Below are 26,731 nucleotides of genomic sequence, written 5' to 3'. Positions count from 1 at the left end.
TTTAGAATGCATAAAATTATAAATGTCATCTGATTACGATATTGTTTTTAGAAGCTGCGAACTTCAGTCAGGAGGAAATGTGAAGGAAAGCTGGTGCGTTGGGGTCGGGGAGCCTGTTTCATTCTTGGCCGAACTTCTGTCTCCTTGCAGCGGTAACAGAATTTGGTAAGGGCCGTTTCTTTTTCTAGAAGTCTTTGTTGCTGGCAGAAAAATCCTTTTGTCTCTAATGGATGTCACTCCCCCCTCCCACCATTGCACCAAAAAGCCTCTGTTTTATGACCTGCATCCTTCTTTTTTTTTTTTTAAGATAGATTTACTTGGAGAAGAGTGTATGTGTGCACATGTGGGGGGAGGGGCAGAAGGTGAGGCAGAGGCAGAACCCCTAGCAGACTCCCCACTGAGAATGCAGCCTGACCAGGGGCTCAATCTCAGGACCCTGAGGTCATGACCTAAGTTGAAATCAAGAGTTAGAGGCTTGACTGACTGAGCCACCCCGGCGCCCCTGTGATGATCCTTCTGATCATTATTTGTTACCCTTGCTTAATATGGGGGGGGCGAGATCCATAAACACACCTGAGTTTTTCCCCGTGCGTGTGATTCAAACAACCTTTCTTCTGAGTGCCGACAGAGAATTCCCATCTGCTCTGGAGACCTTCCTGCTAAGCCTGAATAAACGCTGCCCAGACCAACTACCTGCCCCCACCCCCCTCCCTGCAACCTCGGCCCCTGCCTGGTTTTCCTCCCATCCCCTTCTCCTCTGTGACCACGTGAGGGTGAGGAACATACTGAGCTGAGAAGCTATGGTGCCAGCCTCCCCGGGGTCCCTCGGATCTTGAAGGAAGCCTGAGACAGGGTGTGGACCGGCCACCATCCTGATGCGTGACACGGACTCTCCGTGCCCCCTCGATTCCCCGCCCATTCTCTCTCCCTCCTGTCTTTTCTCTTTATCTTTTTAACTGGTGGAATTGCAACGAGCACAGGTCTGTGTCAGTTACCCAGGAGCCGCTGTCATCATCTCTCCTAATCCCCATGGGCTCCTCCTCCTCCAGGGAGACCCTGTCCTATCCCGGGCAGCCGTCCCCTCCCAGTGTCCCTCTTCGCCCAAGTCCCTCCTCGTTGGTCCGTGCTGCCCTCCTGCAGGTGTGTGAAAAGTAGTATTTCCTGTGTCCTTCCTGTGTTTTTCTCTAATTCCCGGTGAAGGTGGGCTCTGAAAAATGCTTACATGCTTATTCATGTCCCCTGTCCAATTTTCTATTCAATAGCCTTTCATTTTGATCTTAAGCAAACTCTGAATATGACCCTTCGTTAGTCAAGTGTGTTGAAAATAATTCCGGTATATATACGTCTATACATAAAATTGTTTTCCTTTATGGTTAACACTCTTTTGTGGCTTAAGACGTTCTCCTTTCTTTTGCTATCGCTGAGGTTAAAAAATCCTGTATTTTCTTCAACACAATTGATTATTTTATATTTGACACTTAGATCTATAATCTACCCGAAGTCTCTTGTGTGTGCAGCACGAAGGGTCAAGTCCATTTTTTTTCCTCTCACGGATAGTCATTGATCACCCTTCCCCCAGCGCCCTGCAATGCCAAGTTTGTCATAAATTAAGCAGTTATGTATGCAAGCTGGGAAGGTTTTTTTCCTTCCCCTTCTGTATTCCTAGTCTCTGGAAGAGTTTATGTAACACTCACATTCTTCATCCTGAAAATTTTGAGACAACTTGCTGGGAAAGTCATTTGGGTTTTCCTCAGGGAAAAGTACTCAATTTCAACTCTAATTGATTTAATATTTATGTTACTATTTAGCTTTCCTATTTTGGGGGTCCATTTTGGTTCGTTGTAGTTTTTTGTTTGTTTTAATTTTTTATTTTATTTTATTTTTTCAGTGATCCAAGATTCATTGTTGATGCACCATACCCAGGGCTCCATGCAATACGTGCCCTCCTTAACACCCACCACCAGGAATTTTGTGTGTGTGTGTGTGTTTTTTTTTTCTTTTCTTTGAGAAGTGTGTCTGTTCATCTAAATTCATAAGCTTATTTTGGCATAAACTGTTCATAATATACATATACAAATATACGCCTATTTTCCAAGCTCTAGAACGTCTGGGGTGCATCCCCTCGGCATCCTAGAGCTCGTCCCCTGTGCCGCCTTCTTTATTTCTCTACTATCCTTGCAAGACAGTTTTCCATTTTATTCATGTTTCAAAGATTTTTTTTTTCAAAGAACGGACTTCTGGTTTTGCTATTTGTTATAAATTTCAATAACTTATTTCTTACCCTTACTGTATCCTTTCTTCCACTTCCTTGGTGTTTAATTGTTGCTGTTTCTGACTTGTTGACATTTGAAAAACCGATTTTTGGCCTTCCTTCTTTTACAAAACAGACGTTAAAAGACATAAATTTCCCCTGATGAAGACATTAGCAGCGTCCCACAAGTTCTGTCATATTTTCATTGTCATTTGTTATAAAGTTCTGCTTTTTTGTGATCTCTTCCCGAGTCTACTGATCCCTTAGAGACGTAATTTAGAACTCCCAGAAAGATGAGAAAACTGTTTTTAATATTTGCATGGCATACCTTTCCTGGTTCCGTTCCTTCACATTTAAATTTTTAGCATCCTCATGTTTTATATGCTTTCCAGAAATCTTAGGCTTTAAAATATTTTATTAATGGATTTATCTCTAATGTGAATTCACACTAAATGAGTCTCTTAAACTTTCATGGCTTGAAATACAGACTTGAACTAAGTTCAAGTTTAGTTATTTTCAGAGGTGATTTTATGCCTGCATCTACGGCCTTCCTATTGGTCTTGTGTGTGCGTTTTTTTTAAAAAACTTTATTTATTTATTTGACAGAGAGAGAGAAAGCACAAGCAGCAGGGGGGAGGGGAGGCTGGCAGAGGGAGCAACAGGCTTTCCCGCTGAGCAGGGAGCCCAATGCGGGACTTGAACCCGGGACTCTGGGATCCTGATCTGAGCTGAAGGCAGATGCTCAACCACTGAGCCACCGGGGTGCCCTGTCTTGTTTTCCAGGTCACTCCGGTTCACCTCTTTTTTTTGTCACCTTTTGAATGGACTGACTTTTATTATTCTGTTTTCCTCTCTCAACTGGTTTAGAAATTACATACTCACTATTACTCCTTCAGTGGTTGCCTTTGAAATTACAGCCTGCGAGTCTGAGTTACCCGCCTGCGACGGTAAACCCTGCTTCACGCTCTCCTGATTTCACCGGCATTGTTTACTCTTCGTTTTTCCTGCTTGTATCTCTGAGCATTTTGGGTCTGCCCTGCCTTGAATTCTTCCAGTTTTTTTTTTTCTTTCTAAAACTGCCTTAACTCCTTTGCATCTTTTAAGAAGTTTTTTTTTTTTTTTTTTACTATTTATGAAAACCTAGACTGACAGCTCTTTGAGCATGTTAAATATGTTATTTCATTGTTTTTGAATTGTCTTTGAATTGCCGTTCCTTAGAATTTGTCTTTTTTTTTTTTTTTTTTTTACTTCTGGCTGCTTTTAATATTCACTCTTAGTTATCAGTGTTTCACTATGAGATGCCTCAGGGCAATTTTCTTTTTATTTGTGCTAAGCAGGCTTTGGTTTGGTTTGGTTTGAACAAAAGTCACATCTACAGACAGAAAGCCGTGCACGCGTATACATTTCCAGGAAAACGCGCATACCTGCTGGTGGGTAGTGATCCGGGCCCCCTGCTGTCTGCTATGGTCTGAGTGTTTGCGTCCCCCACCCCATTCATACGTTCGAATCCTAACCCCCAAGGTGGTGGTTGTAGGAGCCGGCGCCTCTGGGAGGAGATTAGGTCCCGAGGGTGGAACCCTCAGGACTGGGGTTAGTGCCGCTACGGGGGCGCCCCGGAGTTCTGGCTCTGTCCTTCCAGCTTGGGAGGACACAGCGGGAGTCCGGCAGCCTGCGCCGGGAGGCGGGCCGCCTGGGAGCAGAGCTTGCGGACGCTGCTCGGACATCCCGAACCCGCACAGCGTGTTTCCGCCCTTCCGAAGCCACCAGGCTGGTATTTTGTTACAGCAGCCCCAACGGAGCAGGACCGCAGTCCATCCCAGACCACAAACCCAGCCTCGGGCAACCACGCATTGGTTTTCTGTGCCTCTAGGCTTGCTTTTTCCGAAACATCACGTGCACGGATCGTACCTGTCGGCTTTGACTCTTCCCTCATTCACGCGACGTGCTCGAGAGTCACCGTTTCGTTGCACAGAAGGGTAGTGCCCCCCGCTTTGTATTTTGCACCATTTATCCATGTGCTAGTCAGCCTGTAAAATGGCCCCGGGGAGCACTCCACGGGGCACTCACACCTCAAGAGGACTAGAATCTTGGCCAACAGTTGAGCTGCCTCACGAGGGACCTTGAAACCAGGGCACTCGGGCCAGCCTCAGCCAGACTCCTGACCCACGGGACATGTGAAGTCACCATCTTCTCTAAGTTCCGGGGGCGGTGGGCGGGTGCTTTACAGAGCAGGAGACAACCAAGTGATCCAGTGACCGGTCCAAGGGCGTCCATTTTGGATGATGGTCAGTGATGGCCCAATAAACCCTCGCACATGGGTCTCCTCATGGGCACAGTCTTCCTGCTTCCGTGTAGTCTTGTCTTCTTTCTCTCCAGAATTGCAGCCACTTTCTTACCCCACCCTTCCTGCCTCCAAACCATGTCCTGGAATCCCCGATCTGCTCTTGCTTCTTTGTGTCTCCTTCTGTAATGTTCTCACTGATCTTCCCGTTCCTCAGGATTTTTTTTTTTAATGACTGTGTCTAATTAGCTCGAAACTCATCCTCTATTGTACTTAATTTTATGACTATTTCTCAATTTCAGAATTTCCATTTGACACGTTTTTATAGTTTCCCATTTCTGCTGATTCTCATTCTTTCATCTCCCTGGGCATAGTAAACACACTTAGCTTAAAGCACGTGCTTCTGAACTCCCGTCTTCTGGGCTCCCAGGGATGGCCGCAGTGGATGGCCATTTCTGCTTGTGCATTTGTGATCTTGTCTTGTGTCATCATGTGTCTGGTTTTTGACTGTGTGTTAAACACTGATTTGAAACATGGTTTGTTACGTCATGTTGAAGCCTCGGATGCCATCGATGTCCTTTGAGACATAGACATCCACACACATTTCCTCCCAGGTATGTGTGGGCCCTGTCGGTCCTGAAGGACGTCCGTCAAACAGCTGGGATTGAGACGATTCAGAGCTGAGCTGTGGTTTCTAGATTGGGAACATCCAGCCCTTAGGAGGGACACCTCGAGGCTCTGACGCATGGCCTTGGCAGACCCTGGACTTAGTCTGTCCCCACAGTCCAGGAGGCTGTCAGAAATCCAGTCCGGCTTCCAAGCTGGCGTCTGTGGACTGGGAGAGGGCTTGAATGTCCGTTGCAGAAGAGCCTAGAATGTAGGCTTCCTTGCGTGGTCCTCCCTGCATTCTAAACCCCCTTCTTCCATCTCTTCCCTGGATCTCAAGGTCGTAATGGTTTTCTAGTGCCTTTAATCAGATTAAACAACAATGGAAATTTTGGCCAGCTTTTCTGGATGTCCTCAGGAAAATCATCCCAACAGCCATGGGCTGCTTTTATGTGTGAGAGAAATAAGTTATTTGTTTAAGCTACTATCAGGTGATTTTTGGATAAACACAGTCTAGCCAATTTCTAGATGATACATTCCTTCATACACACCAGCTAAATACTTAAGTCCAGTTTGGTGTTCACCATAACTTCAGTATTATTTTCTCTCACACTACTCAGGTACGAGAAGAAAAAAAATTTTTTTTTTCACAAGGCATTCATCTTTTTTATTTATTTTTTTTGTCTTTTTTTTTTTAATTTGTTTATTTTCAGCATAACAGTGTTCATTGTTTTTGCACCACACCCAGTGCTCCATGCAGTACGTGCCCTCCCTATTAGCCACCACCTGGAAAAAGGTATTTTTTTTTTTAAATTAAAAGTACCATTAGAACAACCCCATCTCCTCCTTCTGTTCTGTATAATCTCATTTTATATCGGTTCCAACGTAGCAAATACTCCACAACAATCTTTGAAAAGTCAGCTAACACTGAACACAACTATCATTCTTTAACCCAACCCATAAAATGCTACAATATACCCTCCAGCAAAGTTTATGATCTATGTTCCAGCTTTTAAGCCTACTTCATTTTACGTTTCAAATCCATTCTCCCTAGAAAGTTGACAGAACTTAATACTTTCATCTATTTACTTCCGAGTTTAAAAAGCACTTACCATTTGAGACGGAATTCCCATTTTCAGCAGCGATAGCACTCGAGAGTGAATTAGATAATTGAATTCCACGGTTATTTGCATTTCTATCTTGAGTCTCAGATGCAATTTCTGATCTACCAGCATCCTCTCGGCCAGTGAAGTTCATGTTAGTCTCAAAACCTAAAATAAATTTTAGAAAGGGTTACTCTTTTGGGATAAAATGCACCCACTAATTTAATAAAATAGTAGAAGAAAATAATACAACTCATCAAATGAAACACTAATTGTATTTTAAATAGTAAATCAATACTCATCCTTCATTAAATTTATGACCTACAAAATGTCCACCAAATTTTGTCACGGCAGTCTCCAACGTAATGGGGAATATTTAGCGGTGTTAATGAATTACATAATTTGCTCTTTTCAAACATGTCTGTACAGAATTTTTGGTGTCAGTGCCTAATAACTTGTCACTAGAGTGCCGTCTGTCTTGAGAACGCTATTTCCTAAAAGAAGCGTGGAAATAAATTCATGTTTCACAAGTTTTCTCCATTACTAAATTAAGTAGAGCTGAGACAATCCCTACAGGTTTGAAAAAATAAGAAATACACTTACAGCATCTTACCAACTTTATTATTATCCATGGAGGACTATTAAACCTCAAAACCCTACCTCTGCATTCTGAACCCTAACGTTACCTAATTGTTCACTGCGTGTCCCATGTTGAGTGCTCAGGGATCAATGAGTACAAGAAGCCGTCCCCCAAGTTAGGCTGAAGAGCCAAATGATGATTTTTTTTTCTAACTATGTAGAAATAATGAAGTAAACTGTAACAAATGCCAGGCTTTGGAGCACAGTCTGCGGCATCTGCCTGAGGCAGGGTCTACGAACGGCCAGAGGGAGCAAAGGAAGGACAACTGTCCACCAGGGTGTCAGGTGTGGTCCCCGCCGCCCCTCCCCCCACCTGGAGTCACGGTCCCTCTCTGGGGCTGGCCAGGGGAGCCTGTGACTGGCGCTTGCTTCCCAAGGGATGTTGTGGAGGATCCTCGTTCAATATGGACGATGTGGGTGCTGCTTCTGGTCTTCGGTGGTACAGAGTGGATGCTGACTGCCTTCTGGTTAGGGCTTTCCAAAGTTTAAGGCTCACAGATTATTCGAAAGGGATAAAACGCCTCATTTGCTTTATTATACTTTACATGTGGCAGAATGGTTTATCTCCAGTGATCCTGAAGGATGGATGGAGGGGAGAGGAGGAAGGAAGAGTATAGGGAGAGAGGGAGGGAAAAAGGGGAGAAGCCTGGCCCTCAGAGCTTGTCTCTCCAGGCTGGACTTGGCAGGATCCTTTCTACCTCTTGCCTTTATGCTGATCTCCCCTTGCCCTCGAGCCTTACCCTCCAACAGCACGACAGGCAACGGTCCCGTATGCAGACGCTCCACACGGACCCATGTTCCCTGCTTTGCCATAGGCACTCCCACCAGCTGGGGCGGCTCCTGTCCTCACCAGTGGGGCTCGTGGTCGGACGAGCCCCAGGGACCTGTCACTTAGAAGTGGAGGGTGCGGGAGGTCTGGCCCGCAGGAAAGCGAGCTGCTGCTAGAGCAGGCGATGCTGGAGGGATAGAATGGAGGCAAAATGGACAGGTCTTTGAAAACCACGGGGGCTCTTGGATCCCTGCACTTGGAAACAAGCAGAAAAGCTTTGGCTCAGCCAGCGTGCGAAGAACGGGTGTGAGCCTGAGAGCAGTGATCGGGCAGGACCGTCGGAGTTCTCGGACCACCTGTTTCTTTCGGCCGACTCTCGCTTGCCTTTCAGAGAAATCTGCAAGTTAGCAACACGGTTTGGATTTGAAGTCGTCTCAAGACACAGATGCTCGTCAGCCTCTCTTCAAGGTCCTTTTCTCGCTCTTTGATTCGGTTGTTTATTGAATTCCTACGATGTGTTCGCAGTGTTCATGTACCCCATGTGCCATAACGACCATGACAAACGGACGGCCATCGCGCCAGGAGTTGAGGTTCTGTGCTGGTGCAAAGGGAGTCTACCCAATCCTGGGAACCAGGGTGTCCCTCCCTGGGTGAATGGGGACAGAACTCAGTACTCGGATGCACTGCGTAGACTCTTGCTGTAAACAAGATGTTAGCATCCGTCTTCACCAATTTCTGGCTCCTAAACAATCCATCTTTTTATAGTCAAAACCTCCAATTTTCCTATTAAGGTTTTAAAAATATTTCTCATCAGCAGCTTACACTACAGCCAAAGACTGGTTTTCAACATGCCGTATGAGTCAGGTGGTGATTCTTACATTACCTCTAAAATGTTCTTTGTGTTTCTATCTTAAAAGCGTAGGTCTATTCGGGGATAGCTCTGGGTTGGAATAAGGAAAGAAGTCCTTCAAGCAAAACGTAAGAATCGATGGCCAATCGAACAATAATTATTCACCTTGTTCTGATGATAATCACCAGCTCCTGAGGGTTTAGGATGTGCCAATCCCCCACCAGACGCGACATCTGATTTTGCCCTGGTTTTCCTGCTTCTGAAGAGCTGTCCCTTTCACACCCATTTTCAAGATGAGGTCCCAGAGGCTCGGGGAGGTTAACCAACTTGCAAACATTTCAGAGTCAGCCGGGTTCGGACGGAGGCACTCGGGCTCTGCCATCCACCCACACCCATTCCTACGCTTGGCCCTTCTGTGTAAAGCCTCCCGTCATTGCATCTGCTGATCTAAAGGGAATGGCGGCTGCTTCTCTGTGGCTTCCCTGGATCCCCCGTGCCTTGGTGGTAATGAACCGGGAACTGCAGGCTGAACACTGTCCTCCAGCCACGAACTGGACTTGCAACATCTATACCAACGTCTCCCCTCTAGGGTTATCCTTCTTCATGAATATTAATTGTGGGGGTGGTTCTTGGCGTCCTAAATTCTGTGTCAGCCTCTGCTCATAAACACCCTGGCTCGGAGGGAAATCCAGACATGTCCAAGCGCCTGTGCCCCAACTTGCTAATGCCTAGTTTCAGTCACAATGAAGAGCGAAGGCAGAAACCCTCCGCGGTTTGATTTTGCTCCAAAAGGTGTGTTTAGCGAGCAGCTGCCATATTCCTCATCGAGAGGATGCCCGTGACCCTGCACTCGGGCACAGGAGGAGCCCAAGGACCCTGGGATTGAGTCGGGAGCAGTCCCAGTTACAAGGGCATGTACACAAGGTCTGTACTGCAGGGAGGGCCCTGCAAGGAATGATCCAGAGCCAACAAAGTCGTGAGGCCTCGTCATGCCTCCAAGCAGCGGCCACTGGGATTTTTGGGGTGAAGAACAGTCAGTCACAGTCACACCAAAAGAAAATATTTGAGGCTCTGAGTGCGCTAAGCCAACAGGGAGGGAGCGTGTGCGGTGAAATCCCACAGAAAGACTGAAGGCGAGTCTGAGTTGCTGTGTGTTCCCGCGTCTTGTGTGCTCAGTGGTTTGTGGAGCTCACGGCAACCATGACGCCGCTCCGTCTGCACACCGGGGCTGTCCCTCTGAGCCTGTAAACAGGACTTCTCTGTGACCCCTGCCCGGTGCTGTTTGCACAGGTACGAGAGAAGTGAATCACCCTGGGATCTGACTCAAAGAGAAAACGTTGGCCTTTACCCCAGGATAAGACTGTTAACTACGAGCACGCAGTGTGGCCACGGGTTGCTTAAATCTTAATTGAGTGGGAGAGTTCTAGCGAATCTGCAAATGAGGAGGCAGGAAAAAATCTCAGCTTCGCTGTGTTCGTTTTTTCTTTGTTTGTTGTTGTTTTTGGTTGTTTTTAAAATGTATATAACTAAACTATCACTCTGGGTGTGTGTTATCCTTGGAAAACTGGTTTTCCATAGAAGGTGATATTGTCCCCCGGAGTATCTGGGCATGACTGGAGACCTTGCTGGTCCCCACCCCGGAGGAGGGGCAGTTACTGGTGTCCAGTGAGCAGAGGCCAGGGGTGCCGTGAAGCCCCAGCCAAGGGCAGCCAGCCCCTGCCAAGAGGAGTTCCCACCCAGGAGGCCGGCTGGCCTGAGGCTGACCACCTCGTTCTGAATGCTAAGTCAGACTCTGCTATGTGCCCACTCAGGTCTCTCCACTGGTTTCTGTTTCACTTGGGGAAAACAGGAAAAAATAAGTGAATGATCACCACCAAACTGCTGGAGAAATTCTTCTTTTCTAGAAGGAAACTCCATGTTCTGCAATGAAAACAGTTGACCAAGTTACTTACTATGGAATCCGTGGGAATGATTATGGGAAAATCTTGGTAAGTGTTTGTCCTCACTCACACGAGATTACTGACAACATGAAAGGACTTTCACCGTGAACATACCTTTGAGCTTCTAATCTCTGCTTCTTTACAATGATGAGGTAAGGAAACTTCTCATTGAGCAAGGTGAAAATCTATGTATTCCAAGGGCCAGAGCCATTTGCTTTCCACCTGAGCATTAACATGAGGGGAAGGACGGACGCTGGGACATCTGAAATCTGTTCCTGACCTGCAGTGTGCATTCAGGGTTTCACTACCAGTTATCACTGATGAGTATGTCCTCCTTGTCCCACGGATATGGGAGGTTCATGCCTGCTCAGTGTTTAAAAATCTTAACTGTACACGGCTTTGCGACCTGTAATCTCAGAAAACTGCCATCGGTTTGACAAGTCTTGGCTCTGGAGTCTTGGTGCCTAGAGACAGGAGGCGTGGGTCGACCAGGAGTCTACAGGATGATGGTCGTGGACCCCTCCCTCACCTGCCAAGGCCATGTCCAAGGCCCAAGCGCCAGTCGGTCAGTCAATGCGTGCCCAGTTAAAGGTCGCAGAAGACAGCTTTGGCCAATGTATGCTTTGCTTATTTTCCCGTTTTAAACAAATGCTCCATTCACTCCCTAAATGTTTGTCATTGTAATTACCTTTCTTAAAGACACCCCACCCCTGCCCTGTGGTTTGGAAAATACAATGGTCTGGAAAGCCTTTTTGCTCAGAAGAGAGGGAAGGGGAGGAGAGGACAGAGGGGAAAGGAGGGGAAGGAAGAGAAGAGGGGAGGGGAGAGAGGAGGAGGGCAGGGGAGGGGAGAGGAGAGGAGAGGGAGTCTGGTTCTGCACACTCTGGGGCACATCTGTCACTTACGCACCGTCACCAGAGCAGGGGCCCAGCCAGTACTTAGGCAAGGGCAGAACATAAACTGCATTTTTTAAATGCTACTACTCTGGCAGAAATGAGTCCAGCTGGATGGGGCTGGAGGACAGGTCAGAGACAGGGGCTGGGAGCATTTAGACTAGGGACGAGGCAGGGCTGGGTGGTCAGGACAGTCCGCCTTACAGGTCTCTTGGAGCTTAGGGACCAGAGGAAGTCAGCACCAGCGAAGTGCCTGGACACAGGACCTGTTGACCTTCAAGTGACAGGCACACGCCCAAGGGTGAAACTGAGTGGCAATTATCTGAGTCACAGCATTCATTAGGACTGAAAAGAAAATGTGCAAGAAAGACTCAAGCATCTCTTAGTAGGGAGATCTCTTGCAGAGATCGTGTAGAGAGGGGCAGCGGAAGGCGAGGCATGGTGAGAGTGGACACCAGCAGGCAGGTGTGGACTTGGAGAGGGGGGAGGGGCAGTGGAGAGCAGAGAAAGGCTGACGGCAATGTGTGCCACAGAAAGGTCGCAGAGAATGAGTCAGGAGTGAGCAAGAGAGTGTTTCTTTGAGAAGAATGCTTAAACACATCATTTCTTTCTTGGTTACCTTAACTTGAGATAATTTTAGAGTATATTTTGGAAACATAGGAGACAGGATCCAGGTTTCAGTAACGCAGGAGAAAAACAAACTATTGCTGTTTGACTGATTTAATACCGAGAGTGCTATGCAAGGCAGAAAAAATGTGCAAATACATTTTAAACTCATTACTCACGCTGGCTCTAATTCATTCCGCAACTCTATAGGAAAATTCCTCTCCAGAAAGGCTACTGCACGGAGGGAATGCGCTTGTTTTTTCCTCTTTGGCATTAAGGAAAGGTACAAACACTGAGAGATGTGGCTGGCATAGTCCTTCTACTTCTCAAGTTCTCGTTCCTAAAACCCGGGCGTTCCAGCTCGACTGTGCTCACGGACACACATAGATGGTGCGTAACTAACTCAGTGTGGATGGGATCACTTAGACCCCAGATCGGCCTCTAGTGTGTGAGTTACGAGGAATAATGTCTCTTTCGCCTCTGATTTTTGTAGCATCGTCTATTACCACAGGTAAGAACTATAAGTAAGGACTGAGCACCCTCACGTTGCCCTGCACTCTGCTATAACAAGCTTCTAGGGAGCAAATTAAACTTTTTGAAAAATACATGCTAACATAACCCAAACACAGGGCCTGCTGCCTCCGAGGAGGACAAACGTCCAGTGTAAGGACACATCTAGACTGTGTTGGATCCAAGCCTCAAACATGCAGACAGACCACGCCACCCCCGGTGTGGGCTTGCGCCACGAGACAGAGATGGGAGCCGAGCGGGTCTTCCTGCGGTGTGTCCTCTGGCACGCCGCGTCTCTGTACGTCTTGTACAGCTCTAACTGACCCCAAGCCATGTGAATCGGACCTCGTCGTCCCTTTGCTGAGAGTTGCAGAAATGTGTCAAGAGCAGGCTTCAGTCTCTAACAGTAAGGGGGGAGCCTGGGGACAGAGCACGGGGCTTCCGTGCGATCACCTTTATGACACACCCATGTGCCGTTATTCACTTGCATTCCTACAGGAACCCATTACCTTACAAGGCAGAAAAAATAGAGCACCCTAGCCATTGCAAAGGTTGGACAGGTTGAGAAAACACAACTGTCCAAGGCTACTGACCTTCAAAGGCTAGCGCCAGCCCCCGGCACACCTTCCCACTTTTTAAGGACCCTTCAGAAATCGTTACTCTTGAGTAGATCAAAATTCCTCTGGAGTCGTGTTTTAGGCATTTCTTCTGCGGCAGACAGTGCCCCCAACACGCCTCCTCCGGGTTAAGCGGGGTAGAATGGAGATGCTTCCTTGTCCCTACTCCCAGCTCCTGCCAAGTGCAAGGAGAGGGTTTGCGCAGGCAACGCCAGCTGAATCAGGAAATAGAGTGATATCTTCAACAACATATGTGCCGAGCCGGGGAAGAATATATTGATAGTAAAGCTAAAAAGTGACTGTCAGTATAAATAAGGTTTTTAGAACCCAAAAATGCACAGAAAATTATGTTGTGCCAATTTTCCTTTAAATTTAACTAACTGGATCTCTTCTGTCCCTGCCGGGATGGGAAACAAATCGCGCCAATCCCTTCCCTCTCCGCGGACTCGGGTAGCTTGCCCGTCCTATAATTAGCTGAACATGAACATCTAAACACCACGCTCGCCTGGCCCGGAGACCCACTCCTCATGTATAATTTCAGAGGTCGTGCGGTTATTTATACGTGGTTATTTTTACATTTCCCGAGTGCCAGGTGCTAACGTACATCCAGGAGTCGGGGAACGCAGCGCCTGCAAAGAGAGCTCCGTCGGCCCGGGCAGCCCTGGTTAGGGTGAAGGGGTCCTCCTCGCTTTCTCCAGAAAGCCAAGGGGAAGAGGATGATCTTCCACTCTTTGATTGGGAAGGTGTGGGGCCTGGGATACCTGCGTGGCGTCACGGACGGCGAGCTAGTGGGGCCGGCGTCTCAAGGGAACACAGAGGAGCCCCGTGCACCTCCACCGGCGGCCGCATCCTTCCTTACGCGGATAGCCGCTGCCCACCCCGCAGATCTTACAGAACCTCAAGGAGCATTTATTTATCTTTTTAATGAGAATCGTATGGAGTCTGTTTTGTCTCCCGGCCTCTGGTCACTTCTCTGTAGAGCTGGTCATTGAGTCCCTCCTGCACGTTTAACAGATGATCTGCTTCCAGAATAACTACTTTGGTCCTTGAGAAAAACTGAATCTCTGTTGCCTCATTTCAGGGATATTAGCTTGCGTTCTGCCTTAACCACGAAGTCCTAGTCCCTGCTGGCCAGCCCCGATCTCCGCCGCATACACACCTTCCCACAACCGGAGGCTTACGGGTTCACGGACGGGTCCCATGGGGCAGGGAAGCTCTAGCTGTGAACACTGATTTCACTGGTGTGGTTGCAGCAGGTGAGAGAGAACCAGGGAAGTCGTCAACAGTTAAAAAAAAAATGCAGTGACGTATGCGGGATCTTCTCAAAGTCCTTTTCAGGAGGAATCACAGTTTACCCACCTAAATACTAATAACCACAAGGGCACAGGCCAAAGCCAACGGAAGAGGCCCAACCATGCATCTTAAGACTTTTGTGCCAACATCTAACCGGGGAGAACCTGGACAGGCCTGGGGCCAGGACCCCCAGGTGGGGGGTGGCTGTGCTCGGGAATCTGGCAGGCCCCAGTTAGCCATCATGTCCAGTGGCTACAGAGACATTTTAATATTTTAACAATAGGATGGTCCCGCTCATCTCTCAAGGAGATGCGCGATGAGACCGCAGCTCTGAGACCTTCAGGAATGAATTAAAAATATCTATACAGGGGCACCTGGGTGACTCTCAGTTTCAGCTCTGGTCACAATCTCAGGGTCATGGGATCGAGTCCCGCATCAGGGTCCCTGCTCAGCGCTGGGTCTGGTTGTCTCTCTCCCCCCATTCGTGCTCCCTCCCTCTCTAAAAAATTAAAAAAAAAAAAACAAAACACCTTTTAAAAGAATAAAATACAAAATAAAAGTATCTATAGAGATTAAAATTCTTGTCAAGATCCGCGATGAGCCACATGGACCATGTTTTAGGTGGCTCCTGGGATTGTGTCCTTTACGAAAGGTGGGAGGGTTGGCGCTCCTGGTTCCATATGCCTCTGAGTCCTAAGTGCCTGTGAGCACATTTCCCCGGAGCCGCTGCCGTGACATATCACAGAGCTGATGTCAGACACACGGAAGGGAGGAGCCCCTGGGACCCTGGGGGGCGAGGCTGAACCTACATCTCACAGGCTCATTTCATCCACTACAGAAACCACCAACCTTCCAGTCGGAAGCTGGGGTATCCCATTACCACTTGTCCCGCAACTAAGCATCTCTCACTCATTGTTGTTAAAGTGTATTTTTCCATTTAAACGGATGTAGAAAAAGTCAGAGAGAGACATCTGTCCTTTCCACATACCTTAATGGAGTTACTCCAAAACACAACCTGATTAGGTCTCCATTTCTTGCACAAAACCCTATAATCCCAGCATAGGATCAGAACACAAACTGGCCCCTAGCTGGGGGGCTGGGGTCCTTCAGCTCCGGGTCTTTCTCTCCTCGAGTTTGGTCTCAAATCCCTCCTGTCCCTCCATATAAATCCCACCTTCTAGACCAGTGTTCCGAAGGACATATTTACAGGCTGGGAAATCAATTTAGTGGGTCATGATAAGCATTTAGAGATGAAGGAGAGTAGAACCAAATGAATAAAAATGCTGCATTTCACAAGCTTTGAGAGTAAGCAGTGTTTTGTGACACCCAAATCGTGTCTTCACACAAACCGTCTCGCACCGCCTGGATACGCTGGAGTTTTCAGGTCTCCTCGCTGTGAGTTGCTTCTGGACAGACCCCACATTTTATGGAAAAAAAAATCCATACCACTTAGTACAATGCCTGGCACAAAATAGAGTCCTTGGTGTGTTTTTCGAATAAATAAACAAACAAAATGAGTGAAGCCTGCCCTTCTTACTGGGTGATTTTTCCAAACTTCTTTGAAAACATGAGGCAAACAGCAGGACAAAATACGATTGCCAGTTCCACTGTCTTGCCTGGAGTTAACCTCTACTTTTTCTTAAGTCCTGAGAAGAACTGCACATTTTGGGGCCATTCATAGAATGATTTTATTGTCTGGAAAAAAAAAAAAAAAGAACATTTCTCCTGCAGTCATTGCAGACGGTTCCTAGGATGGATTCAATCCTCACAGCAGTGAAAATGTCTCTGATTGACAGCTGAACCACAAAATAGAGTTGCTGGGTTTTCTAATGATCATCAGATCAGAAAGGCATTTTTATGATCTCTTACCACCAGACATGAGCCCGGTGCCTCTGTCCTGTGTCACTCCTCAGCCTCTGGAAATTAGACATGACTCCTAGCCTCCGGAAGTACACGGAGAAGACCCTCTCCGTGCACACCGCAGCGACACCGGTGAATTAATGTCAGCGATTCGAGCTTTACTGTCTTAGATTGACACATAAGCGATTCAATAAACCTCTAGTTGTGCTTGGTGTATGCAGAGGAGATCAGGGGGGGCCAGAACACAGCAGAACAACACGGGAAGCGTGGAATGCAAGCTAATGTCCCCAAAATGGAGCAAGGTAGGTTACATGTTTCAGGAGTTATTTTTAAAGCAGCTTATCTATTAAAAATCCAAGGAGGACTCTCTTACTAACTATATAGAAAGGCTGTTGAATATCAAGAAATGAAATCGAGTCCATCCAATTCTCATGAAAATAAAATACATACATAAATGCCCCTTTGCTCTAGAGGTTCTGGGGCTGGGCAGTGGTTGTATCCCTAAGAAAGGGCGTGCGAGCTAGTAAAAGCGTCCAGGGGGAGGGCTCCCCAGCTTCAAATCAAGTGTTTGTGCTTTGATGTGTCCCCTCCATTCTGCTGTGAAGACCAGCCCGGCCCTTCGGCTGGTGATCTCATCTGAGAACAGGTTAAGCAAATGCAGCTCCAGCAAACAGAGGTGATGTCAGAAGGTAATTTAATAGCTGGGAGCTTTGATTCACATTTCAGTTACATGGAAATGCCTTTGTAGGGAGCACAGCTTTCCCCCACTGCTTTGGCCACGTCTTCTCTCTCAACTTCTCTGTGGATTGTCCATCTTTCCACATCAAAGAATAACTAAACCCAAATCCCAAACGTGCATGTTTGCCTAGGAAACAACCCCATGTACCCAGTGTGTACGTGGCCCTTCTTTCATTCTTTAAAAGGACATTTTTCTTTGAAAAATTGGGTTTGATGATGAGCCAGATTTTGGGGTGCGAAGAAGCTCTCTTGTGGGTTTTTCGGCAATTCTGGGTAACGCACAAATTCTCAGGCATCGCAGGACAGTGAGTGCTCTGATGTCAATCTGTGTAAGGTCAGGTCTAGCCCATGCCTGCGTCGTCTGGACGCTGCACTTTCTAGGACCTAGTTACCTGAGCGGGGAGCACAAGGAACGAGGCTGCTGTTTACAGTCTTATCACAATGAACTTGTGGGATTGCAACAGGCCAGTCATTGCAAACGCTCCGTATGTGGGTACGAACATTGCAGATTTCAAGGAGAAACGAGAAAAAGACGGAAGTAAAAGCCAGAGTAGAAAAAAGCCTGCAAAGCTTCACACACACGTGGAGGCTGGTGACCACCAGGGGCTCAGGGAACGGAGCGCTGGATAAAGTGGTACTGCGGAGAGCTAACTCTCGGGTAGTGTGAGCTTTTCTAGGCTAATCTGCGGATTAATCATAAAAATGATTCAAGTCGGCATAAAGGACCTGAACGCTGGTAGGTAATTAAGAAATCCGTTTTCCTCCACCAAGAGTCTTAGGGAGAACAAGAACTTGGCACCGATCCAGCCCATCTTTAGGAAAACTTTCCATGCACCGTGTCGCTTTTAAGCATTTCTTTACAAAAGGAAGAGAACCCCAGGATGTTGTATTATGTGGCAATAATGAGATGCAGGTTGTCAGGAAGGTCTATATGAACTTGCTTAAGGAGAGCTGCTGATGCCTGACGAGACGAGCACTGGGCTTCTCTCTGGAGCCCCCCGTGGGAGTTTCATTCACGATCCCGTATAGAGACCCACAATACACAGCAGCTGCTTGCTTGAACGGGTTGATAGCATGAAAATATCTACTGGTTATGAAAGAAAATCCACTTCTGAAAAGACTGCCTCTTTTTTTTCTTCTTCCCAATCCCAGGTACAATAGCTGCTTCTCCGGCCGACGGCGCATCCTAGAACATCCCGGTTGTGACGGGCCCTCGGCTGTGCCGGGCTCAGTGCAGAAGGGACGAGCCGTTTGTGCAAGACGCGTATCTCTGGTAAGACTGCCATGTGGTGGCCACAGAGGCATGGCCAATACGTTCAGGTAATTTCCCAAGTGAATTCACGTGACTCAAAGGTCACTTCTTGATCAGGTTGATCGACATAGTTAATTGTCAGTGTCCTCTGCTTGGTTTTGCTCCTGGGTTTCAGGCGGTCATGGAGCAGCATGGTCCAGTGGATGTCCAAGGTCATGAGACCTGTGGGCTGCGTATTTTCCCAGCAAGTCCTGATTGAGGGGCAGGGACCGGAGGCCCCACGAGTCTTCTGTCCAGACACGTTTCTACCTTCGCCGTTACCTGTGTCTCTGCTTCCGGATTGACATGATTCAGAAACTAACAAATTGTTACTGTTTGCTTTCCATCTAGAATGTCACCAAGAGGCGAATGATGGAAGCTTTTTTGAATGTCTTTCTCCTATCCCAATCACGGGGGCTGTTGAAAATCACTGAAAAGAGAAGAAAAAAAAATGCCCTCTTCCCACATTTTTTCCTGGTCATGAGTTTCCATTTCACTTCAGAAAGGGATGATTCTCTCAGACATTGACTTTGTATCAGTTAAAAATTTTTTTTAAAGATTTTATTTATTTGTTAGAGAGAGAGAGATCACAAGTAGGCAGAGAGGCAGGCAGAGAGAGAGGAGGAAGTAGGCTCCCTGCTGAGCAAGGAGCCCGATATGGGACTCGATCCCAGGACGCTGGAATCATGACCTAAGCCGAAGGCAGCCGCCCAACCAACTGAGCCACCCAGGCATCCCTCAGTTAAAATTTTTAATTGTTTGTGGAGACTGTGACTGGCCTCACAGAACAGAAATAGACATTTCTTCCGAGTTTCAGAGAAAGGAACCGTGTCTCATTCCTGACGCTAGGACCAGTTCATGCCCGTCATTATGCGAGAGTCACTTAATCTCTTAAACTCTCAGATCTCTCATTAGCAAATGGGGGGGCCAACACGCGCTTCAGTGGCCTCACACAGAGCCAAGGAGGTGGGGACCGAAGACATCGGCCTGCTTGGCCAACAGGAAAGAACCACTCGCAGACGCCGGCTATTAGTGTCATTGACAGAACACCATTAGCAAACGTTCCATCGCGTTTCTGAGTATTTTCCATTACAGGAGGTCACGTGTGCGTACTCAGAACTGCCACTAGCCCTCTGGGTCATCCCCTCCTCGGGCTCTTTGCAGTCTTTGTGGGCAAGATCCGAAGATCCTGCCGACTTCCCACGTGACGAGGAGACACAATGGAGGGCATTCAGAGCCCTGTCCTGCAGCTTCCAGGTAGAAAGCTTGTCCTGCTCTGATCCCATGCAAGGCAAGTAGTGCCCTCTGTTCTCCCTCTGCCTTTTCTGCAGCCTTCACACCTGGGCTCTAATGGGACCGTGTACCCTGAGCCCACAGGTCCCCGTGCACACGGGTTCTGGCTGCCGTGCCTGTCGTCCTGCTTGTGCACCTGGAGAACTCCATCCTCTCCACACCGATGGCCCTCGCCCTGCTCACGGGGCATCCCGGGCAGGAGGCTCTCCCCCACTCCTCCAGCAGCCCCGCGCTAAGCACACTGTGACCAGCACCCTCACCGCCGTGGCCCTGTGCTTCTCCCCGGCCACACACACTTTGTGACAATCCGATGGAGCCCGGGATGCCCCCCACCAGATCAGGAACAAGCCTAGCACTGGGACTCACGGGCCACTCAGAGCTCAGTTATGGACCCACAAGTAGTTTGTGACCCACAGGCTAAAAAGCCTCCCTGCTCCACTAGGATTTCACTCACTGAAACCGGACGGACCCGTCTGCCTCCTACAGTCTGTGAGAGGGCAGGGGCAACGTGGATTTCTCCATTTCTGGATTCCCAGTAGCAAGCCCTGGGCTTCCACGCAGTAAATGTTAGGGGACGAGCCCTGCAAGTTCATGCAAGTGCCCTACGCGCGCGCCCCCGGTTGCACAACGGCCCTGTGTGAATTCTTGGGCCTTTCTAAAGAGAAGGTGCTGGAAGTTGGGAAAAGAATGTCACAAACACTCACAACAAACATCAGACGTTTAAAAACAACTGTCTGATTCATATCAAAGACAAAGGGCTTTGTGCTCTCAACATAGGTTAGTTGGGCTACGGATCGGTTAATCAGAATTGAAAGCTTATTTCTAGGTGGAGATGGGCTAAGTAAGATTTGGGAAACCAGAAATCCTGAAAACACACCCCGAACACAGAGGCTCCTGGTTCCTGCAGAGGGACAAGAGCTCGGCGAACAAAAGGCTTCTCACGAGAGGCACCGTCTCCTTCTCAGGCTCCCTGGCCCAGGGCAAGCCGAACGGCACAGACTTACCTCCGAGCCACTTGGTGAGAAATGGAGAACCTGACTGCCTGAGATGTTAAGCTCGTCTTTACTCATTTGGAAAATAAGGGGCATTGAGTGTTGACTCCAGATCGTTCCAGAATGCGGAGGAATGCCTTGCTGTCATGTGAGGCAGGCTCTCGGGTGAGGCGGGAAGGCGGACCGCGACACATCAGGGAACTATGTGTCTGTCTGTCTGTCCACACCCTTCATGATTTTCAAGATGCCTCAGGCCACCCCTCTACCTCTTGCCCTCCACCCCCCCAAAATAAATCATGACGGAGAGAAACGGTGCAGGGAGGGAGGAAGATGACCGGCCCCGCACGGGACAAAGCGCTGGGAGAAGCCGAGGAGAGGCAGGAAGCCGTGGGGATGCCAGCCTCTGCGTCCTGCTCTGGGAGGCTGAGACTTGCATGAGGCACGGCAGTTTCTTCTGCTGTGATCTCACTAGAACGCGCCAGACACCGAGCAGAGACGATGTCCAAACTTGTGCTTCCAACGCAGGGAGAGAACGGCAGCTTCCAGACATCGCCCTCCAGCAAGTCAGACTTCTGCCAGTGATTTCATGACATTTCAGTGATTTTAAAGCACGCTTCTTGTTGCTAAACAATGAATAAGTAACTACTTAATTTGGCATGGAGGCATCTAAACCTTATAAAATGTTGATTTCAGAAGTGATTGTATGTTTTTTGGAACGTTGGCTTTTTACTCTCGGTCCTGTTTGGGTGTCATATTTAGAGACCACCCTTCCTAATTTTATTTTATTTTTCATGGTGGTACAAGGGGCTGCCGGCGCCCACTGCCCGCCTCACTGGCTTCAGTGTTCTTTTGGGAGAAAGCTCACTCGAGAATCATCTAGTCTCGATTGTGAAAACTGATATGCCAGTTTCCAGAAGCAGGTTTCTCTCAGGTCAGGGAAGGCTGAAATGGATCCACAGGTCTGGACAGATTGAAGTGATGTAGGAGTAAATCTTCTATTGTTTTCTAAAGGACTTTTAAAATAATTTGTAAATATTTATTGATAAATGATTGGACATTGGAATGCACTTCAAATCAATCCAGTGGGGAAGGAGAGGGCTGGACAAGCCCGGGGATGAAGCAGGACAGGCCACGGGGAGAGTTCATTCATCCAGTCCCTCGACTTCTGCGAATGCCTGAAATTTTCCATAAGGCCAGCTTTAAAAAAAGAACTCCCTTTTAAACAAATGGCCCTATGGGATAAAATACTGAACTGTGAAAATTCAGCGATAGAACACTGATTTAAAACCCAACATATTCTTACTCAGAATGTTTATGCCATAAAATAAATGCAAATGCCAATGTAAATGCAAAAGGATAAAATGAAATGAACAGTGATTTCCCTTTGGCTTAGGTGAGTCTCTTTAAGCAAAAATGGCTCAAGGGCTGGGTCTAGTAAATATGGTCATATGGCAAACTGCTTTTTTTTCAGGTAGTTTTTCATAAAATAGGTATTTAATAAACACCTACTCTATGCAAAGAAAAGCTGTACATTTTCTGTTGTCATTTACATCACTTTAAACCACCTACTTATATCTTATAAACTATGGATGCACAGTATCAAAAGTCACAAGACAATTTTGGCAAAAATAGTCAGCACGTCAGACTTTTCCTTAGTTCAGTGGGGCTCTCCTCCTTCTTACTCCAGATCTCGGGGCTGTGCCACATTTTTGTCAAAGTCCTATCATCCTGGTCTGCTCATTTTGTTTCTGTTCCGGATAAACTCAGCCGGACTGCGGGACGCCGTCTGGAGCAATGGAGCACCCTAGTGGTCTACACGAGCCAATGGATCTCTCCTTCCCTTCGCGTTCGGTCTCGTGATTTTTGAAACTAAGCAACTAGAAATCTTTGGCATACTAATATTAGTCATGCTATAACATCAGATGAAGCACATTTTGTGAATGAAAGGGATAACTGCCGCATAGATCATTAAACATTTAGTCATTCTAGATGCTAAGGGCCAAGCGGCCCACATACGGTATTCCAAAACCGGACACGCACTCCGGAGCTGTCAGGCACATGTTTGGCATTTTCAAATTTGTGAAACCCTTTTCTCTCCCCCAACTCTAGGACTCCAATGCAAACGACTCAACCCTTGTCCTCTGTCCCCCGCTGCCCGAGGCCCCCCATGCAGGGAGATAAGTCATGGCGCTCGAGGCACTCGACGTCTCACACACTAGGATGGCACTGAGGGCCCGGGGGTCCTCTCTGGGCCTCATTTTTCCCATCTGTGAGAGGGGCATAATCGTCACAGACAGCTTCTCGTCTTGAGAGAACTGGATGGGTCATGAAAACAGTAACTGTGAGCTCTATGGCCATTGTCCGCCACCACTGTTCCTCTGGGGCTGCGGGCCGGTCGCCGTCCACGGCCTTCTGTGTGCATGCCACGCGTCCTGAACTCTTAGAATCTGAGGGACTTCATATGCCTCAGGTCGCACGCCCTCAAGTCAACAGCAAATCACCCGTTTGGGGGAAGGTAATATTTGTGAAATCCTCCAAGTCCGCGGAAGTGAGGGAGCAGAATTACACACCCAAGGGCTGCATTGCTACACACGACTCATCGTCCTTTGTACTTGACTGGAAATGCCCCCAGCAGGGTGACAGTGAGCAGCGCCATCTCCTCAAGGTCACTTGCCAAAGAAGCAAGGGGGTATTTGGAACGCTTCCGCAAAATTTGCAGAACAATTTCCCCAGACCACAACTGCGCGAAGTGAGCTGTAATTAATTCAGGTGCCCGGAGGGTGAGTTTGCCGCCCACTGGATTACTTGGTAAGAAAGCCATTTCAGGTGAAAATAAGAATATCTTTAAACATAAAGAGGGTAAAGTAGACGATTTAAAACCTTAAAGGGAAGAAATCCCAAGACTACAGTAAATCATTAATAAGGGCCATTCAAGTCATTCAGAAGAAAACGGATTACTGACTTTGGGATCCAACTGTGTAAATCTTAATCATCAGAGAGCGGCTCTGGTGATTAGCTTCAGCGCGAAACCGCTTTTCTCCCACGTCTTATCTTTAGCCCCTTTTTTTCGAAAGGAATGACCTGTAAGATCCCACGAGAACATGACATGCCAACGCGCAAACCTATTTCCCACATGGCGGACCATCAAGAATCACCCAGCTCTCAAACGTGGGGTTGGAACTCCTGTCATCTGGGGTGCGGGGACGACCCGGTCTCCTACTGTTCCATTTTCGGTTATGACAGCTATACCCCGCTGGGGCAGAAGTTGCTAATTCATGGACTTACACCGAGAAAGTCATATGTGGTTCAAGCCAAGTTTTTCAAATCAGTGTTTTGTAAAATTCCACAGTAGGAAAATAGTTTATCATCGTAGATGTGAACTAACAGTGTTGTACTCGAGGTTTCGATATGTGTTCTCAAATGCTGGCTAATGCCACCACAGGGAAATATAATTAGCAAATTCACACACCACGCCCGGAGGCCCCGCTATATTCCTCACTACACTGAGTCCTCAGCTAAGGGATTTCCAGATGACGCGATGCATCCAGAAATCCATTCACTTCGCTTTCCCGAGCAAAGTCAAGAAGAATTCACCCAATTCCTAACTACGGTAAAATGAGCTTCATGAGGTTTTAATTAACTTTTCGTTCTAAAAGCAAATATTAATTTGTTCATCTTATACTTTTCTCATAGATTCCATTTTGTTCCTTCAAATACAACATATAGAGGCACCTGGGTGGCTCAGTGGGTTAAGCCTCTGCCTTCAGCTCGGGTCATGATCGCAAGGCCCTGGGATCAAGCCCGGCATCGGGCTCTCTGCTCAGCGGGGAGCCTGCTTCCCCCTCTCTCTGCCTGCCTCTCTGCCTGCTTGTGATCTCTGTCTGCCAAGTAAATAAATAAAATCTTCAAAAAAAATACAAGATATGACTTGTGAAATTCAAACATTCTTCTACTTACAAAGACAACTTCATATATTAATGGATCTATATTTAAGAAATTATTAGCGGGGCGCCTGGGTGGCTCAGTGGGTTAGGCCTCTGCTTTCGGCTCAGGTCACGATCCCAGGGTTCTGGGATCGAGCCCCACATCGGGCTCTCTGCTCAACGGGGAGCCTGCTTTTCCCTCTCTCTCTGCCTGACACCCGCCCGGAAAGGAGATGGACAGCCAGACAGAAGGACACTCAGGCATTCATGGTGAACCCCGAATCAAATGAGAATCGGCCATATAACGCCACAAAAATACCACTTCCGTGTCGGAAGGGAGCATTACCCGAGAAAAGAGACCGGGAGCCCAAATTTAATCTTGCTCTAATACTTACACGTCATGAAAACGTACTGCACCCAGCTTAGGCACTACGTGTCTTTAGATCAGGAGCCTTTTGGTGCGAAATGGACACAGGCCTTCCCACCTACCAGACCACATGGGCTGCCTTCGATTTTTCAAGCTGCCATCTGCTCGGAACGGCCCCCCCGACCCCCTGCAGTGTGGTATAAGTGCGCGCATCGGGGCGGAGATGGGCGTCCATCTCACCGCGCAGAGCCGGGCGCTGGTTCCCCTACCTTCGGGCTCCCTGATCCTCCTGCCCGCGGCGGACCTCCGAAGCACGCTCCTTCCAGAGCTGAAGAGGCTGGTCAGTTCGTCCAGGGGGCTGCCGAGCGCCCTGCAGTTCGGGGGGCTGTAGGGCACCGGGGAGGAGGGGCTGGCGCTGGCCTTCCTGTGCTCGGCCCTGGCTGCCCTCCCGGGGGAGTAGGGGGCCTTGGAGAAGGAGCCGCACGGGCCCCCCGCGGGTGCGGAGTGGGGCGGCTGGGGCGCTTTGGGCACGTCGGGGCTGGGGCACGCCGCCCGGCCTGCGTTCCCCAGGGGTTCCGGGGGGAAGGCGAAGTGCGTGGGCGGCCTGGGAGCCGGGGGAGCCGGGGGCGCGGGCGGGGGAGGGGGCGTAGCAGGGGACCCGCTCGCTGCCAGCGGGCAGGGGGACGCGGGCCTGTCCCCATCGCCTTTTTGGTTCTTGGCGTGCTGTGGAGACAGGGGGCTGGAGCCTTCGGCCTGCACCGGGTACTTGAGGTTGGTCTCCAGCACGGGCAGCTTCTTCACCTCCAGCGGCGTCAAGGGCGACTCGTCGGACGCCGGGGAGCAGGTGACCGGGGTCGGGGGGAACACCAGGAGCGGGGGACGGTGAGGGAGCAGGTTGGGGAAGGGGGCCGGGATGTCGCACGCGTCTTTGCAGGGCCCGGCGGTGGCCTGGCCGCCCCCCTCGCCATCCTCGCAGGTGACGCGGTTCCGAGTGTCACTCAGCAGAGGGGGGGACGCAGACACCTCGGGCGGCGCGAAGTACTTCATCTCCTCGTACACGGCCTCCGCCTGCTCGGGGCTGCCGGCGCGGCCCACCATCTCGATGTAGACGGGCTCGGGCTCCGGCTCAGGCGGGGCGCGCGTGGGGGGCGCGGGGGGCGCGGGGACCCCGGGCGCGCGCTGCGGGCCCCCTCTGCGCCGCGCACCCGCGATCTCCTCGGAGGAGCCGCTGAGCTTGGTGTTGGGGCTGCGCTTGGGTTTGCGAGGCGGAATCTTCTTCATGGTGCTGTAGTCGTCGCTGTGAGGTCGGGGTCGGGTGAGCCCTGCGGGGGGAGCAGGGGAGGCACCAGGGGTTAGCCAGGTCCCCGGGGTCCCACCTCCAGCCCCTATGTGCCTCCCTCCCTCCACCTTCCAGAGCCTCAGGCTGCCAACGAGAAAACCTATCGGGATCTTGGAGCAGGGGACCAGAGCTCGCCATTGGGGAAGGCGTCCTGTGGGCCTCGGGGGGGGGGGGGCAGGCATGGCCAACCACCCGCGAAGGGGAAGGCCTGGGAAAGCCCTGGGACCCGCCTCCGGCTCTGCTGCGGGAACCCAGCACGTGTGCGCTCGGGGCCTGAGGCCGCTGTGGAGAAAGTGTTGGCTGAACCGATCCTCCCGACTTTGGAGGCCAGAAAATAAAGACTGGGGCCAGCAAGCCCATGAGCTAGTTAGTGGCATATGGATGCTTCCAGAAGGAAATACCTAGGCTCACTGTAAGGGGTACACAGTGAACAAAACAACAAAAACACCAACGTGCACGGAGAGATTTTCTTAGAAAAGAACTTGATGAACACGACGCTCACCTTGAGTTTTACGACAGATTTGAATCCTTAAGAGAAACATGTATTTAACAGGGAAATCAAGAGGGCGG

General features: G+C 49.0%; 1 protein-coding gene across 4 annotated transcripts in view; it reads right to left on the bottom strand.

The window, feature by feature from the left end:
• MYO16 (myosin XVI) overlaps nucleotides 1–26,731 on the bottom strand; it is a 596,952-nt gene that overhangs the window by 37,350 nt on the left and 532,871 nt on the right. For all 4 annotated transcript variants that reach the window (XM_045978501.1, XM_045978500.1, XM_045978499.1 and 1 more), the window contains exons 32-33: nucleotides 25,092–26,144; nucleotides 6,251–6,409 (exon numbers count right to left, since the gene is read on the bottom strand). In XM_045978501.1, the coding sequence (XP_045834457.1) occupies nucleotides 6,251–6,409; nucleotides 25,092–26,144 (1,212 nt within the window). The remainder of the gene's footprint in view (nucleotides 1–6,250; nucleotides 6,410–25,091; nucleotides 26,145–26,731) is intronic.

Source organism: Meles meles, chromosome 14 (genome assembly GCF_922984935.1).
Source record: "Meles meles chromosome 14, mMelMel3.1 paternal haplotype, whole genome shotgun sequence".
Lineage (NCBI taxonomy): Eukaryota > Metazoa > Chordata > Mammalia > Carnivora > Mustelidae > Meles > Meles meles.
This window is presented reverse-complemented; position numbering and strand designations above follow the sequence as displayed.